This window comes from Lucilia cuprina, chromosome 4 (genome assembly GCF_022045245.1).
Source record: "Lucilia cuprina isolate Lc7/37 chromosome 4, ASM2204524v1, whole genome shotgun sequence".
NCBI lineage: Eukaryota > Metazoa > Arthropoda > Insecta > Diptera > Calliphoridae > Lucilia > Lucilia cuprina.
In genome coordinates, this window is record NC_060952.1 from 85,555,989 (window position 1) to 85,573,959 (window position 17,971).

Consider the following 17,971-nt stretch of genomic DNA (forward strand, 5'->3'; position numbering starts at 1 on the left):
TTTTTTTTATTTTTTAATTTATAAAGTAAATTGTAGATTGTGATTTTTCTTTTTTTTTATTACTTCATACTTTTTGCTTGAAAACTTGTTGTTTTGATCATCATCATCATCATTTTTAATTAATTAATTAATCATTATCAATCATTTTTTGTATTAATTTATAATTAGAATTATAATAATTTATAATAACGCAAAATAATAAATTGGTAAATTAAAAAAATAATAATAAAATAAAAATAAAAAAAATATAATTTTTTTTAAATGTTTCTTTTTTAATAATAAATCATAATAATAATGCTAATTAATAAATGTATAATATACGATTTTTTATGGATTTTTTAAATGTTTTTTTTTTTAATTTTATTATTTTTTTTTTGCATTTTTTTTTTTTTGTTGTTTAGAGTTTTTTTTTGTTTGTTTTTCTTTTAAATGTAAATTACAACGGAAGTGTCGGTGTATTAGTAGTTGGTGTAGGCGTCAACATTGACGCGGATGGAGGATAACGCAACGTATGCTGTGACGTTGCTTGTTGTATATAATCCTGGCTAGGATTATTTAAAACGCTATCCCTTGAATTTGAATGTGAAGTGGCGCGTAGCAATGTAACTGCTTCGCGTTCTGGACTACATTGGACACCATCTAGTCATTTTTGACGTGATGATTTCTTCTTCTTTCGTTTAAAGAAACAACAACATCTGAAATGAGAAAGAGAGAAAAGGGGGGGGGGGATTGATTTAGTTTTTTTGTTTCATATTTTGATCTTTTTAAATAGACAATAGTTATGTTAATAGACTATAGCCCACAGACTATTCTGATAATAGTCAAAAGACTAGCACATAGATTAGTTAATAGACTAGTCTGTTGACAAGACTATGGAGTATTCCATAGACTAATACATACATTTCTTCATAAACGAGCCCATAGACTAATCCATAAACTAATGTATAGACTAGTCTACAGAGAAGAGAATGGAATGATCAGTAGACTAGATAACATACTGGTCCATAAACTAGTTAATAAACCGAACTATAGACTAATCCATGGACTACAGATTAGACAATAGATTAATCAATAGACTAGTAAATAAACTGATCAATTAGACAATAGATTCATCAATAGACTATTCTACAAACTTGTAAATAGACTGATTAATAGTCTAGTCCATTGTGTAGTCTACAGACTAGACGATAATCTGATAAATACACAAGTCTACAGACTCGTCCACAGCCTAGTCAATAGAATGATCAAAAGACTAGAGAATAGACTACTCCGTAGGCTGATTAATAGACTAGCCCATAGACTAGACAATATTCTGATTAATAGGCTAGTTTACAGACTAGTCTATATATAAGGTAAGAATGCAGTCAATTGACAGATCAATAGATCAGTATACAGACTAGTTAATAGACTGATAAATAGACTTATCAATAGACAAGTCCATAGCTTAGTCAATAGAACGATCAATAGAATACACATATGTACTAGTCCGTAGGCTAGACAATGGACTAGCCCATATACTAGACAGTAGACTAGTCCATAGACTAGACAATTGACTAGTCCATTTACTAGACAATAGATTAGTCCATAGATTAGACAATAAACTTGTCCATGGACTAGACAATAAAATAAAAATAGACAATAGACTAGTCCATAGACTAGGCAATAGACTAGTCCATAGACTAGACAATAGACTAGTTCATAGACTAGACAATAGACTAGTCCATAGACTAGACAATAGACTAGTCCATATACTAGACAATAGACTAGTCCATAGACTACACAATAGACATGACAATAGGCTAGTCTATAAACTAGACAATAGACTAATCCATAGACTAGAGAATAGACTAGTCTATAGACTAGGCAATAGACTAGACAATAGACTAGTCCATAGACTAGAAAATAGACTAGTCCATAAACTAGGACAATAGTCTAGTCCATTGACTAGACAACAGACTAGTCCATAGACTAGACAATAGTCTAGTCCATAGACTAGGCAATAGTCTAGTTTATAGACTAGACAATAAAGTAGTCCATAGACTAGACAATAAACTAGTCCATAGACTAGACAATAGATTAGTCCATTGACTGGACAATAGACTAGATAATAGAATAGATATACTAGACAATAGACTGATCAATAGGCCAGTTTACAGACTAGTCAATAGACCAGACAATAGTGTAGTCAATAGACTGATAAATAGATTAGTCTACAGACTAGTCAATAGAATAGTCCATAGACTAGACAATAGACTCATCAATAGACAACTTTACGACTAGTTCATAGACTAGACAAACGTCTAGTCAATAGATTACTTAATAGACTAATCTAGACATTAGTCATAGTCCTTAAACTAGTTTACTGCTTAGAGCAAAATGTAGACTAGACCATTGATAGGTTTATGGGTTAAAAACATTATGTTTCAAACTAAATATTGTAAAATATAATTAATCCTATAGAAGTAATTCAAACATACTTTGTTTCATCGACCAACTCGACTTCAGGCTGTTGTGTTATGGGAGTATTTGAATGACCAGCAGTGGGATCGTCCGCATTTAATTCACCATTTGTTGAACTCACAACCTAAAATTGCAAGAAAAAGACAAAAAAACATAAAAAAATAAATTACATTTATTAGTTTAATTTAAAAATGAAAAGAAAAACCATCGATATAAACAAAATGAAACATACATAAATGATTTGACATTTATTTGAAAGAGAGAGATACATAAATAGAGAATAAAATGTTTGAAAACCCAATATCAGCTGATTACATATTTTTTTTATAATAATTATTACACAACAATCTAAAATTAATAAATGGGTGTACAATATTGAAAACTCACTTTTTTAACTCATCAACTACATAAAAATGTCAACAAATCTAATAAATATAAATTTTTTAAAAATAAACAAAAACCAAACGCACATAAATAAAATGCTGATTTAAAGTTGTTGTTAAGAAAAAAACCAATTGTTTTATAAAAAAAACTGTGAATATAAATTTTTGAGGGCTCTTTTACCGGGAGAAGGGAAATTCAGTTAAAATTGCTACTGCTTGACACAAAAAAACCTATTGAACTAATTAAATCAGCATTTTCTTTAGCCAAATCTTTCACAAAACACACTTTCAAAGACAAAGTGAAGAAAAACAAAACATACACTTAATAAAATAAAATATTTTATACCTTTTTTTCTATATATAAATAATTAAACAAAAAGAAAAACACTTTCTCTAAACTTAAACAAAATTTTAAATTAAAAAAAAATATAATTTAGTTTTTTTTTTGTTTTTGTTAAACAAAACAATTCGTTTTTTTAATCTCTTTCGTTGTCTAACTAATCTTTGGAGTTTTGTGGCACCAAAGGTGGTCGTTCTGTTGCTTGGGGTAGAGCAGCAGTAGCAGCCTTAACTGATATTTCTTCATCCTTTTCGTTTTCATAATAAGCATCAAAAGGACTATCATCATCCGAGCCTGAATCTTCGGGTTGCTTCTAAATCAATTAAATTTTGTTTTGTTGATTTTTTGAATTTAATTAAATACGAAAACAAATCTTTTAAATTTCATTTTGACTTGGTAGCTTTTTTAATATTCTTGCAATTTTTAAAACTTTTTGTGTTCCTTTTTTAGTAAAAAAAAAATTGTGTATTTTTTTATTATATATTTAGCATTGAACCTTAATACACATGCACTTTTATTCATAACAATTAAACTAATTAAATTAAACATTCCTTTTTTAAATTATTTTATAAATTACTCTCCAATGCCTTAATTTAATCATGCATTTTTCTTTCTTGTATAACTAAATATGTATGTTTTTCCAACAAAGTGCTTAATAATGTTAAATGATGGTTGTTGGGGTAATAAGGGATTATGAAATGTTTTAATTTGGAGGACGGGTTTCAAAATGAAATGGTTCTATATGGTTCGAGGTTTTATACTTTCGCCAAGCCTTATATCTAAATATTTCCCCTTAACCAATAAGTTTTTCAATTCATATCAGATTCTTAAGATAGGAAACTAGATAGACTGTGGATTAGTCTATTGACAGGACTATGAAATAGTCTATTGACTAGACTAAGGACTAGTCTGTAGACTGAACTATACAGTAGTCAAACGACCTGACTAAAAACTGGACTACGGCCTAATCTATTGGCCAGATTATGAACTAGTCTATATACTAGATTATAAACAAGTCTGTTGACTGGACTCAGGACAAGTGTATTGACCAGAGTGTGTACCAATATATTGGCTAGACTATAGACTAATCTATTTACTAGACTACGAACTAGAATATGGATTATGTTGGTTAGTCCACACTCTAGTCTATGAACTAGACTATGGACTAGTCTATAGATTAGACAATTATCTAAAGATTAGACAACGATCTAGACTAAAGATTAGACAGTGATCTAGTCTATGATTTAGACATAAATTAGACAATGGTCTGGTCTACAGAATAGACTATGGTCTGGTCTACAGAATAGACTATGGTCTATTCTATAGAATAGACTATGGTCTAGTCTATAACAACAACATAATAAGAAAAGGATTAGAAAAAAACTGGATGAAAAATAGCAGAACAGAAATATAACTGAACTTGTTCTCAACTAGAATTCAACTAGAACTAGCACTCAACTAGAACTGAACTCGAACTGAACTAGAACTGAACTAAAACTGAACTAGAACAGAAATAGAACAGAACTAAAACAGAACTAGAACAGAACTAGAAAAGAACTAGAACAGAACTGGGACAGAACAGAACTGGGACAGAGCTAGAACAGAACTAGAACAGAACTAGAACCGAACTAGAACAGAACTATAACAGAACTAGAACAGAGCTAGAACAGAACTAGGACAGAACTAGAACAGAACTAGAACAGAACTAGAACAGAACTAGAACAGAACTAGAACAGAACTAGAACAGAACTAGAACAGAACTAGAACAGAACTAGAACAGAACTAGAACAGAACTAGAACAGGACTAGAACAGAACTAGAACAGAACTAGAACAGAACTAGAACAGAACTAGAACAGAACTATAACAGAACTAGAACAGAACTAGGACAGAACTAGAACAGAACTAGAACAGAACTAGAACAGAACTAGAACAGAACTAAAACAGAACTAGACCATTGTCTTAAACTTTAGATGAGATTTTAATTATGTCAAACGGACTAGTCTTTAGATTAGACTACTTACTAGTCTATGGATTAGACTAACCTATAGACTAGTCTATAGATAGATGTATATATTAGACTATAAACTACTCTATAGATTAGACTGTGAATTGACTAGTTTGTATACTATGGACTATACTATGTATTAGTCTATGGACTATAATATGTATTAGTCAATAGACTGTATTTCTCTAGGCGATGGACTGGTCTATAATATGGACTATGAACCGACATATTGGCCAGACTATGAACTGGTTTAGTTACTAAACCATAGACTATGTAGTCTATTTAGTACTAATCTATTGTAACTAGTATTTTAGCTACTCTATGAACGATTCTATAATAGGGCTATGTGCTAGTTTATGTACAAGTCTGACGTCTATTAAATAATCTTTAGATTAATTTAATTAAGACATTATAAAATAATGCACACAGAGTTGGGAAATTTAGTACTATTGTATCGATTGTGATGTGTATTTGCATTTAAAGTTAACTATTGGACAGGCATTTTTGTCAATAGTTTTTTAAGATAATATTTTTGAGAAAATTTGTCTACCTCAGTTCTATATTCTTAGCAATATTCTTCAACAAACTGATGTCTAGATCGTTTTACAAAAACCCATAAAATAACTATTTAATTATGTTTAAAATACAGTAATGAGAAGAAATTTCCATTATAACACCACAATCCTTAAGTATCTAGTTTAAACATCTAATAATTTAGATATTTTTTTTCTATTAATAACATAAATTATTTACACAGTCTCATTTTTAACAATATCTCTTAAATGTTCTAAAACACTTGAATAAATTTTATGCAAATTTTATTTTAAACAGAAGAGATTTAAAAAAATTACTTTAAAATACCTTTAAATATAGTAATTCATATACATTTAATAATAATAATATTTACATAACCTTATTTAACTAGAAATAAATTTATGTAAATGTATATATTATATTAAACGTTTACAATTGAATAATGTTTAACACAAATATTTTAATGAATCCTTGAAATAAATATGCAAATATATGTATGTGTAAAGAAATTTAGTATTTATGTGTTTGTGCAACAAGAAAAAAAACAACAAACATACATACAGATTTTACTTAACAACTGTGAATACATTTCATTAAAATACTTGTAATCTTTTACCCAAAAAAAAAGAAAAAAACGATTTTTAGTTAAAAGAAAACACAAAAATTATCTAAAGTTACGAGAAATGTTAAGATTTTAAAAGGAGAGTAGTGTAGTATGTGTGTAGTATAATTACGTGTTTTTGTAGGTGTGTTAAAATTCAGGGATGCAAAAATAAACATTTAGAATAGGCACCCTGTTTAAGGATAAATATTGTTGAAAAGGTACAAAGGAAAGAACTAGTCCATTGCTCACTATTGACAAAAATCTGTGAGCCTACCACGCTTGTTAACATTTAAACAACGGATGTGTCTAAAACTTAGATTTCAAAAACGAATTGCTGCAATGTTGACAACGCAATGTTGTCAACATTGCAGCAATAGTGTTGTCGGACGTATGTATATTCTTTGACAACGGATGTTTTTGTAAAATTATAATCACTTTGGTGTCAATTTGGTACCAGGCGTGTATTGTTTTCCCTATGTGTAGTATAAAATTAAAATTTCAAAAACGAATTCTTGCAATGTTGACAACGTTGCGTTGCCAACTTTACATAGTGTTGTCGTACGTATGTATATTCTTTGACAACGGATGTTTTTGTAAAATTATAATCACTTTGGTGTCAATTTGGTACCAGGCGTGTATTGTTTTCCCTATGTGCAGTATATTGACTAGTCGATAAACTAGTCTATTGACTAGACGATGAACTAGTCTGATTATTAAACGATAGATTAGTCAATAAACTAGTCGATATAATGGTCTATTGATTAATCGACAAACTACTCAATAAACTAGTCTATTGATTCGTCTAATCTATTAACTAGTGTAGTAACTATTAGATTCATTAGTCTAATGACTATTCTTTGACTAGCCTAATGACTATTCTATTGACTAGTCTAATGACTAATCTATTGACTAGACTATTGACTATTCTATTCATTAGTCTAATGAATATTCTTTTAACTTCCATTGACTATTATAATGACCAGACTAGTCGATAATATAGTATATTGACTAATCTTGTGACTAGTCTATTGGCTAGTCGATAAATTAGTCTATTGAGTAGGCGATAAAGTAGTCTATTGATTAGTCGATAAACAACTATATTGACTAGTTAATGACTAGTATATTGTCTAGTCGTATGCCTAGTGTAATAACCATTCTAACGACCAGTCACTAAGTTGTCTAATGACTTGTCTATTACCTAATGCAATGACCAGTCTAACGACTAGTCAAATAACCAGTTTATTGTTTAGTCTAAAGCTTTGTCTATTAAATAGTATAATGACTGACTACTAACTATTCGACTGACTAGTCTAATTAACAGTCTATTAACCAGTCGATTAACTAGTCTATAAACCATTATATATAGTACAATAGTACAGAATCTTCCTTTATTGTTTAGTATAAAGACTTGTATATTAAATAGTATAATGACTGGCTTCTAACTATTCCACTGACTAGTCTAATTACCAGTCTATTAACCAGTCAATAAAATAGTCTATAAACCACTCTATATAGTAAAATAGTACAGAATTTTCCACCTCTGTTACAATACCCAAGCAAATATGGCAACACTTTCACAAACTTAGCGGAATCCGTTATTTAACTTTTGCCACATGTATGGTAGAAAGAAATACAGGCGAATGCACAATATTCAGAACAATAAAACTTTCTACGTTCTATACATAACGCACAAATTTGAATCCTTGGAATTTATAAAATTTATAGTAATTATTTTGCATCACTGATCGGTGTGAACACTATGTACGAATGTGTATTTTTAATGTAATGAATTAAGAGATAAAAAAAGAAAAATCATTAAAATACTTCTTTCAACAAAAACGACACACAGCACGTTTAGGTGTTTTTATTTTAACGAATTGTGATATTTCTAAACAGTACTCAGTTAACAAATTACATTTATAATTAAAAAATGTACGAAAGATATGGAAAAACTACTACAAAATGATTAATACTCAATATTATTAAGAAGTTAAAGTAAATAGAAAACAAATTTTCAAATGATTTAAAAATGTTTCGTTCTACATTTTCCAAGATTAATACAATGAAAGAAAATCCATTTAAATGACTAAAAATTCAATTGAATTTTTGCAATACTACAAAATGAAATCAAGTTCTTAAGAAAAAGAAAATTTAGAGTGTTTGTGTTTGAGTGTGTATGTAGGTGAAATTTAACAGTACAGAGAGAGAGGAGAGACAGAGTTACAAGGTACCTTGAATAAATGTAGAGTAAATCAAGTGAAAACATTAGAAATGAAAACATCAAAAATATAAAAGTCTGCATAAGGAAAATCAAACAATCAATCAACAGGTTTTTTTATTTAAGTTCATATACATAAAAAAGAGTAATAGTTGTAGAAGAAGAACAAGAATAATAGTTAAAAAATAGTAACGGAATAATAAATAAAGTCAATTAGGAAAAAAATGTAAACAGAGAGAAAAAATGTATTGTAATGTGAACGCAGAAATGTCAGGACATAAAAGGTTAATTTAAGAAAATATGTTTGGTTTTAATTACAATTGCGACGATGGACTTCAAACTACAAACATATTAGGAGATTTAATTAAATGGAAAATTAAAATTTTATAGAATTTCAAATTTGAAAATTGTTGAAATATTGAATCATTTGCCCTACACCATTATAATGGGGAAGAGGGTGTGTGGTTAAAGTTGTATAACGTTTTTCTGCTGATGTTTGTAACACGCAAAAATATTGGTCCTACATTCACCTTTAAGTATACCAATCGGCTTAGAATCAATTTCTGAAAGCTAGTGCAATTCTTAAGATAATTTGAAGTCTAGCAACCATACAACCGCAACATTTAGATAGCAATGAAGTTGCCATATAGCTTTTTATTGACATTTCATTTGCAAGTATAGTTGCCAAATTGTTATGCTATGTCGGCTTCTGTTTTGTAAAAAAAAAATAAAAAATTTTTCCATTGGTTCTCGATATAACGGTAAACTCTCCAACAACTGTGGTATGCAATCCATTTCAAAAATAGCTGTCGCTTAAGCCGGCTTCACATGAACACACAAGTAATATGATCTGTCAAACTTTTGAGTAGAAGAGTACGAATGAAATCGTCTAAACGCGATGTATAATAAAACCATCGCACATTGAGAAAAATTCAGATGAAAATTTTTGACAGACAGGATGGACATTTTTGACAGATTTTTTTAAATAATTCATAAAACAATTCGTATTAGATCAGGGATGTATTTTTATATAAACACATACAAAAAACGTGAAGCAGCTGTTTTCATCTTACTTAGTTGTTGTTTTTTACTAATCATGGTAACACAAAAGTTTTAAATCATACAGCAGTTATTTTCTTTATTGTTATACGGATGAAATTTTATTTTACTTTTTTATTAGACTTTACGTATGAAGTGCCCTTTAGAAGTTAAATCTGATTTTAAGCCAATTGATAATGGTCGTAAGAATCATAAATCGAATGTAACCTCCCCATTAAAATGGTGTAATTAACTCAATAACACCTCAGCTTCAACTTTATCAACTTTTATACAAAAATTTCTAATATTTCTAGCCCCCATTGCGGTTGTATGCAGGCTTGGTAAAAGGATTCTTCTTTGTAAAGTGAAACGTGATAAAAATTTTATGAGATTATCCTTAAAATTGATTTATATATATGCATACGGACGAAAATCATATGATTTACACAGATACAGAAAAATATATTTTAAACCGATTGATAGGGATCCTATAGAACTATAAATCCAATGTGCCCTGCCTGATGGAGGCTCCCTTACCACTAAAATGGTGTATGGTATAAAAACACTGTTTCTAACTAAACGAGCAATCAAATTTTTTCCAATAAATTGACATCACTTATAAGTAAATGTAAATAAAGAGTTGCTAATGTAAACATTAGAATTTAAGTGAAGTTGCCAGATATTTTTTGTTTATAACTTATAAAATATAAGAAAAACACAAGCCCCGTAAACTCCACCTCCGATTATCGTTTAACCGGAATTTATTCTGCCGATTAAAATATTTTTTGTACGAAAACTGTTAATTTTACCTTAAGATAAAAAATAACCAGACTTTGTGATAATGGGGGTAAAAAATTTAAGTTTTTTGTAATTTGTCATCTATCGGTCCAATTGCAATTAAGTAGTTTAATTTAAATTTTCATAATAAATAAATTTCACTGAAAATTCATTCAAGTCTTAGTTATTACATATTTTACTTAAAAACATTTAAAAATATAAACAATTTCCCACCTAACAACAAAAGATTAGTAAAAAATAAACATATATCAAGAATTTTATATAATTTAAATATTTTTTACAAAAAAAGACAAATATATGTTTTAAACAATTTGTTTTATACATCCACATTAGAATTTAGTATATGAATGATATAATTTTAAATATTTTCCTTAATTTGTACACACATTTATAAAAACAAAAAGAACAACATGAAGTTTTTTTTGTTTGCTTTTTTTTGACACTCAGAAACTTACCTGTACAGAACCATGCCTATCGGCAGGCGTAAGATTGCCTAGTGTAGCACCTGGTTTAGGTACATCTGGCCACGCAGCAACACCTCCTTTGGCATTTGTCTAAAATATTGCCAAAATCCCATCAAACAAAAACACACAACACACATATAAATATATAGCGTGTTTTTTTATTTAAAATTTAACGGTTTTTCAAACAAAGGTGTTGTTCGTTGTCGAGTGCATTCATTCAAATTCATTCATTTTAGAGTTGGATGTCAGAGTTTAAGGATGTTTTTTTTTGTTATTTAAGGATGTTTTATGGATGTGGTAATAATAAGCCGATGATGGTTGGTTGTTTGGTTTTAACATCATTTTGATTTGTGGTTTTATTTGATTTTTATGATATTTATAGTTGTTTTTATATTTTTGTTGTTTTTATTTTTACAATTTAGTAGTACGTTTCATTTGGTTTTGTTTTTTAGTTAATTTGGATAATTATGAAAAAAAAAATAAATAAAATAATTTCATAAGTTTTATGTTGGATTTTTTAAATGATTTTTTTTTATAATTTTGTTTATATAAATTTTGTTTAAAAAAATTTAGAAGAAAAAACCTTTAGCCATAAGAAGTTTATTTTGAAAAATTATAAATTACAGAAAAATTCAAAAATTATTACAAAAAAAGCAACAAAACAATAAGAACAACAAAAAAGCACCACTACTAAGTTTGTAGCTAGAATTTAGTTTTAGATTTTTACTGATTTTAGTTTTATTTTAATAAAGCTGCCAGAGTTCAGGACAATACATACGTATCTACAACTAAGATTTTAAGGTATTTTTTACATTTACAAGTTTTTTTTACAGTTATTTTATAATTTAAAAGAAAATCTTGTTTTATATTGAGAAAGGGTAAACTGCTTCTCTTTTTTTATGAAAATGTTTGAAATTATGTTTTAATTAAATTAAATCAGTTAAAAGATCAGCACATTTTTTAAGGAAATAAACCCTACTTTTGTATAAATCTAAATTCTTAGTTTTGTGATATTGACATCACTGTAAATTTGTTAAAAAAATAGAGATGTAACTGTCAATGAAACCTATTACTAATTGTATATGAATAAAAAGTTACCAGATACTTTAGCCTAACTATATAATCTATAGTATATTGTCTAGACTATTGTCTTGTCTATAGCCTGGACTATTGTCTTGTCTATAGTCTGGACTATTGTCTTGTCTATAGTCTAGACTATTGTCTAGTCTATAGTCTAGACTATTGTCTAGTCTATTGTCTAGACTATTGTGTAGTCTATAGTCTAGACTATTGTGTAGTCTATAGTCTAGACTATTGTCTAGTCTATAGTCTAGACTATTGTCTAGTCTATAGTCTAGACTATTGTCTAGTCTATAGTCTAGACTATTGTCTAGTCTATAGTCTAGACTATTGTCTAGTCTATAGTCTAGACTATTGTCTAGTCTATAGTCTAGACTATTGTCTAGTCTATAGTCTAGACTATTGTCTAGTCTATAGTCTAGACTATTGTCTAGTCTATAGTCTAGACTAATGTCTAGTCTATAGTCTAGACTATTGTCTAGTCTATAGTCTAGACTATTGTCTAGTCTAGACTATTGTCTAGTCTATAGTCTAGACTATTGTCTAGTCTACAGTGTAGACTATTGTCTAGTCTATAATCTAGACTATTGTCTAGTCTACAGTGTAGACTATTGTCCAGTCTATAGTGTAGACTATTGTCCAGTCCATAGTCCAGACTATTATCTAGTCTATAGTCTACACTATTGCCTAGTCTATAGTCTACACTATTGTCTAGTCTACAGAGTAGATTATTGTCTAGTTTATAGTCTAGTCTAAAGTGCAGACAAGTGTAGACTATTGTCTAGTCTATAGTGTAGACTACTGGCTAAAGTGTCTAGTCTAAAGTGTAGACTATTGTCTAGTCTAGAATATTGTCTACTCTATAGTCTATTGTCTAGACTATTGTCTAGTCTATAGTTTATACTATTGTCTAGTCTATAGTCTAGACTATTGTATAGACTTTTATCTAGTCTATAGTCTAGACTATTGTGTAGACTTTTGTCTAGTCTATAGCCTAGACTATTGTCCAGTCTATAGTGTAGACTATTGTCCAGTCCGTAGTCTATACTATTGTCTAGACTATAGAAAATAGTCTAGACAATAGTCTAGACTATTATCCAGTCTTTAGTCTAATCTTTAGTCTAATCTATAGTATAGACTATTGTCTAGTCTATAGTGTAGATTAATGTTTAGTCTATAGTCTAGACTATTGTCTAGTCTATAGTCTAGACTATTGTCTAGACTATTTTCTAGTCCATAGTCTAGACTATTTTCTAGTCTATAGTCTTGACTACTGTATTGTTTATAGTCTAGACTACTGTCTATACAATTGTCTTGTCTATGGTTAAGACTATTGTCTAGTCTATAGTCTAGAATATTGTCTAGTTTAAAGTCTAGGCTATTGTCCAGTATTTCGATTGATCTACTTATTCATTGTCTACAGTATCGTGTTATGCTATCACTACAATGCCCAGCCTCATGGATTTGTTTGTATTGTAAGCATTAATATTTGTTCATTTACCAATCTATAGTATCGGACTGGCAACACTGAAAACGTACTTGTCAAATGGGATTAGATATACGAGCTGCCACACAAATGAAATTACCACATCGTTTTTTCTAATTCTTTTTGAGTCATATTCAGCTCAAATTTTGTAGGAAATTGATTAGTATTTTAAAATTTTCTTAAATTTAGTTTATCATACATAGGTTTACTACAAAAAATTTTGTTAATTTAACTAGAGTTTTCTTTGTTATATACAAAATCACAAAACTTTTATAATAAATAAATGTACAAACTATTCTAATTAAATAATAATTATTATTTATACAAGTTAGTAAATTTTGACAGAAAATTAATCAACAAATGCGTTAAGAAAAAAGCTTTAAATAAAAAAATAAATGTTTTAGTAACAAAATTAAAGAAAAAAATTATTATTAACAAAAAAACAAAAAGCTGTTTATAAATTAATATACAACATTATTTATAAAGTTTAAAAATAACCCTTTTAAGACTATAACACAAAGAAAAGCATACATAAAAACCACCTACGTGAGATTTGTTCTAGCTTTTGCCTAAAATACTACTACTGTTACCACACCCTATTTTACTTCAATCTTTACGTTTATCACAAACAATATCTAACCTCCAAAATTAAAAATTCTTCATCATCATTTTCATAATCAAAATAAGAAACATCCTGTTTATTTTTTGTTGTTGTTGATATTTAAACAAAAATAAACAAAATTTAAATTTTAATAAAATTAAGTATTTTAATACTAAAGAAGAAGAAAAACTTGTTTAAAAGACACTTAATAGTAATAGTATTAAAATGTTTATACAATTAAAAAAGAAAACCCAAAGAAAATAAACTATTTGTGTAAAAGAAATATATACTTAAAAGATTTATTTTGTTAATTACCTCAATAATAGGGACAGTTTATTTTGAAATGTTATGGCATCACTATTTATATCTTAAGAGATTGATGTGGCAACTCTAACAAATGTAAGTTTTAGTCTAGTTCAGAGTCTAATCTAGATTCAAGTCTATAGTCCTGGTCTAGATTCAGCCTAGTCTACTCAGTCTAGTTTACTCCATAGTCTAGTCTATAATCTAGTCCTTAATCTAGACTATGGACTATTCCGTGTCCTATTCCATAGTATATTCTATTGTCTAATTTATAGTCTAGTATATAGTCTTATTTTTAGTCTAGTTTATAGCCCAGTTTATAGTCTAGCCCATAGTCTAGTCAATAATCTAGTCTATAGTCTGGTCTATAGTCTAGTCTATAGTGTAGCCTATAGGCTAGTCTATAGTCTAGTCTATAGTCTGGTCTATAGTCTAGCCTATAGGCTAGCCTATATGCTAGTCTATAGTCTAGTCTATAGTCTAGTCTATAGTCTAGTCTATAGTATAGACTATAGTGTAGTCTATAGTCTAGTCTATAGTGTAGTCTATAGTATTGTCTATAGGCGAGTCTATAATCTAGTCTATAGTCTAGTCTATAGGCTAGTCTATAGTCTAGTCTATAGTCTAGACTATAGTCTAGTCTATAGTCTAGTCTATAGTCTAGTCTATAGTCTAGTCTATAGTCTAGACTATAGTCTAGTCTATAGTCTACACTATAGTTTAGTATATAGTCTAGACTATAGTCTAGTCTATAGTCTAGTCTATAGTCTAGACTATAGTCTAGTTTATAGTCTAGTCTATAGTCTAGTCTAAAGTCTAGTCTACAGTTTTGTTTATAATCTAGTCTATAGTCTGGACTTGAGACTGGGCTGTAGACTACACTAAAGACTAGGTTATAGACTAAATAATAGGCTACGTTTTAGACTGTACTATTGGTTAGACTAGACTATAGAGTAGAATATAGTCTAGTCTATAGTCTAATCTATAGTCTAGTATATAATCTAGTCTATATTGTACCCTACAGTCTAATCTATAGTCTAGTCTAAAGTCTTGTCTATAGTCTAGTTTATAACCTAGTCTTTAGTCTAGTCTCTAGTCTAACGACTAGTTTATATCCTACTCTATAGTCTAGCCTTTAGACTAGTCTACAGTGTAGTTTATAGTCAATCTGTAAATAAAACTGTTAAACGGATTAGCAGTTTATGGACTAAAGTGATACTGTTTTAAGATTAGATTTTAAGGCGGAAAGGGCAGAGCAAACGAAGTTTAAAGAGAGACATTTTAACTAAACAATGATGCTAAGCTTTTTCTAATACAAAATTAAAGCTATAACTGTTAATAAAAGTAAAATTGTATAGTTTTCTTATTAATATTTTAAACAAAATGAAGCAAAATCTTATTAAACTTCAAAAATATTTAAAACATTAATAGACTCCTTAGTAGAAACATTTCAAAATAAACTGCCGTTTTTTTTCAAAATTTTAATTCCAATTGAATAACAGAATCTTTTAAACAAAATTTTCCATTTCTTAAATACACATGTATTCTCTAAAGAAATTATTCCATAAAAACTACAAATTCTTTAAATTCAATTGGAAATTGTTAAACACATATTAAATGATAAAAATAAATTTTTATAAAAATATACAAAAAAAAAGTTATACATTACCTTGCCTGTAACATTATGACGATCTTTATTTGGTGAAATGATAACTTCATGACCTGTTTGTAAAGAACCAACCGGCGTTGACTGTTTGTTGTAGTTTAAGTGGGTGGTGGCGGTGTTGGTTGTGTTTACAATTAAAACATTTACATTTGTGATTTGGTTTTTATCAAGAAAATGATAAAATTGATGAAGAGATTTTTTTTAGTTTGTCATTGAATTATTAACAACAAGAGAGCGAGATAGAGACCACAATCATTTTAATTGTCATTTTAAATACGTTGATGATAAAACACACACACATACAAATATATGGTATAATGTGTTTGGTTGATTTGTTTTGCGAAAAAAAAAATAAAAATAAATTTTTTAATATTAGTCATTATTTTATGCATAAAAAAATAATAGAATACTATTATTATTATTGCTGTTATTACTGATAAAAAAATTATCATAGTTTTTTTTTAATGTTATTTTTTCATTTAACAAATTTTTATCTCAAATACAACAACACTCAGCTAGCATACGTTTTTCTAAGAAAATTATGATTTTGTTTTGCGGATTTTTTTTGTTTTATCTAAGATAAATAATAAATTTTTTAAAAATCATGTTTTTTTTAAACTAAAATTAAAAAAGCCATAAAGAATTGTTTTTCAATAAGAATTTTCAAGGGATTTTATAAACAAAAAAAGTTTAAACTTGTATTAATGTTACTACACAGTCTAGTCTGTAAACTAGACCACATACTAACCTAAAGATTATACTACAGAATATAATGGACTATAGGGTAGACTAAAGACTGTAATATTGACTATTCTAAAGAACAGACTATACACTAGAATGTCGACTAGTAGAATGTAAACTAGACTCTACACTAAACTATAGACTGGCATAGACTAAAGACTAGAACTAGGTTATATCTAGACTATAGACTAAACAGAAGGCTACCCTAAAGCCTAAACTGTAGACTAAACTTTTAAATAGACTAAAGACTCCTCTATAGACCAGACTTTTAACTAGACTATAGACTAGGCTATAAACAAGACTATACACTAGATTATAGACTTAGCAATAAACCAGACTATACACTAGATCGTAGGTTAGATTAAGGATAAGCCTATAGCCTACACTATAAACTAAACTATGAAATAGACAAGACCATAAAACTGTCTATTGACTAGACTATAGACCAGACTATTGACTAAACTATTGACCAGATTAAAGACTATACTGGTCCTTAGGCTTCACTATAGACTAGACAATAAATTAGAGTAAAGACTAGACTATAGACTAGACTATAGACTAGTCTATTGACTAGATTATAGATTAGACAAAAGAATAGACTATAGACAAGACTTTAGAACAAACTATGGGCTAGACTCTAGACTCGACTATAAACTATACTATCGACTAGACTATAGACTCAGCTATACTTAAGACTTGTTTATAAACTGTACTGTAGACTTCACTATAGACTAGACTATAAACTAGTCTATAGACTAGACAAAAGAATAGACACTTTAAACTAAACTATGAAATAGACAAGACTATAAAACTGTCTACAGACTGGACTATAGACTAGACTATTAACTAGACTATAGACTGGACTATGAACTAGACTATTGACTACACTATAGACCGGACTATTGACTAAACTAAAGACTATACTGGACTGTTGACTTCAATATAGACTAGAATACAGTCTAGACTATAAGCTAGCATATAGACTGGTCTATAGACTAGACAAAAAAAAGTGACTATAGTCGAGACTATAGACTAGACTGTAGGCTAGACTATAGACTAGACTATAGGCTAGACTATAGACTAGACTATAGGCTAGACAATAGACTAGACTATAGTCTAGACTATAGACTAGACTATAGGCTAGAATATAGACCATACTATAGGCTAGATTATAGGCTATACTATAGACTAGACTATAGGTTATACTATAGACTAGACTATAGGCTAGACTATAGACTAGACTATAGGC

The 17,971-nt window shown here is 28.7% G+C and overlaps 1 protein-coding gene across 1 annotated transcript; it reads right to left on the reverse strand.

Moving 5' to 3' along the window:
* Nucleotides 1-334: 334 nt before the first annotated feature.
* On the reverse strand, nucleotides 335-16,182 carry LOC111686838 (casein kinase I; the record flags this gene model as incomplete). The annotated part of the gene is made up of 5 exons (XM_046947947.1): nucleotides 335-695; nucleotides 2,478-2,584; nucleotides 10,837-10,935; nucleotides 14,052-14,105; nucleotides 15,985-16,182. Coding segments are annotated over 5 exons (510 nt in total), but the record flags the coding sequence as incomplete, so codon positions are not given.
* Between the last annotated feature and the right edge of the window lie 1,789 nt (nucleotides 16,183-17,971).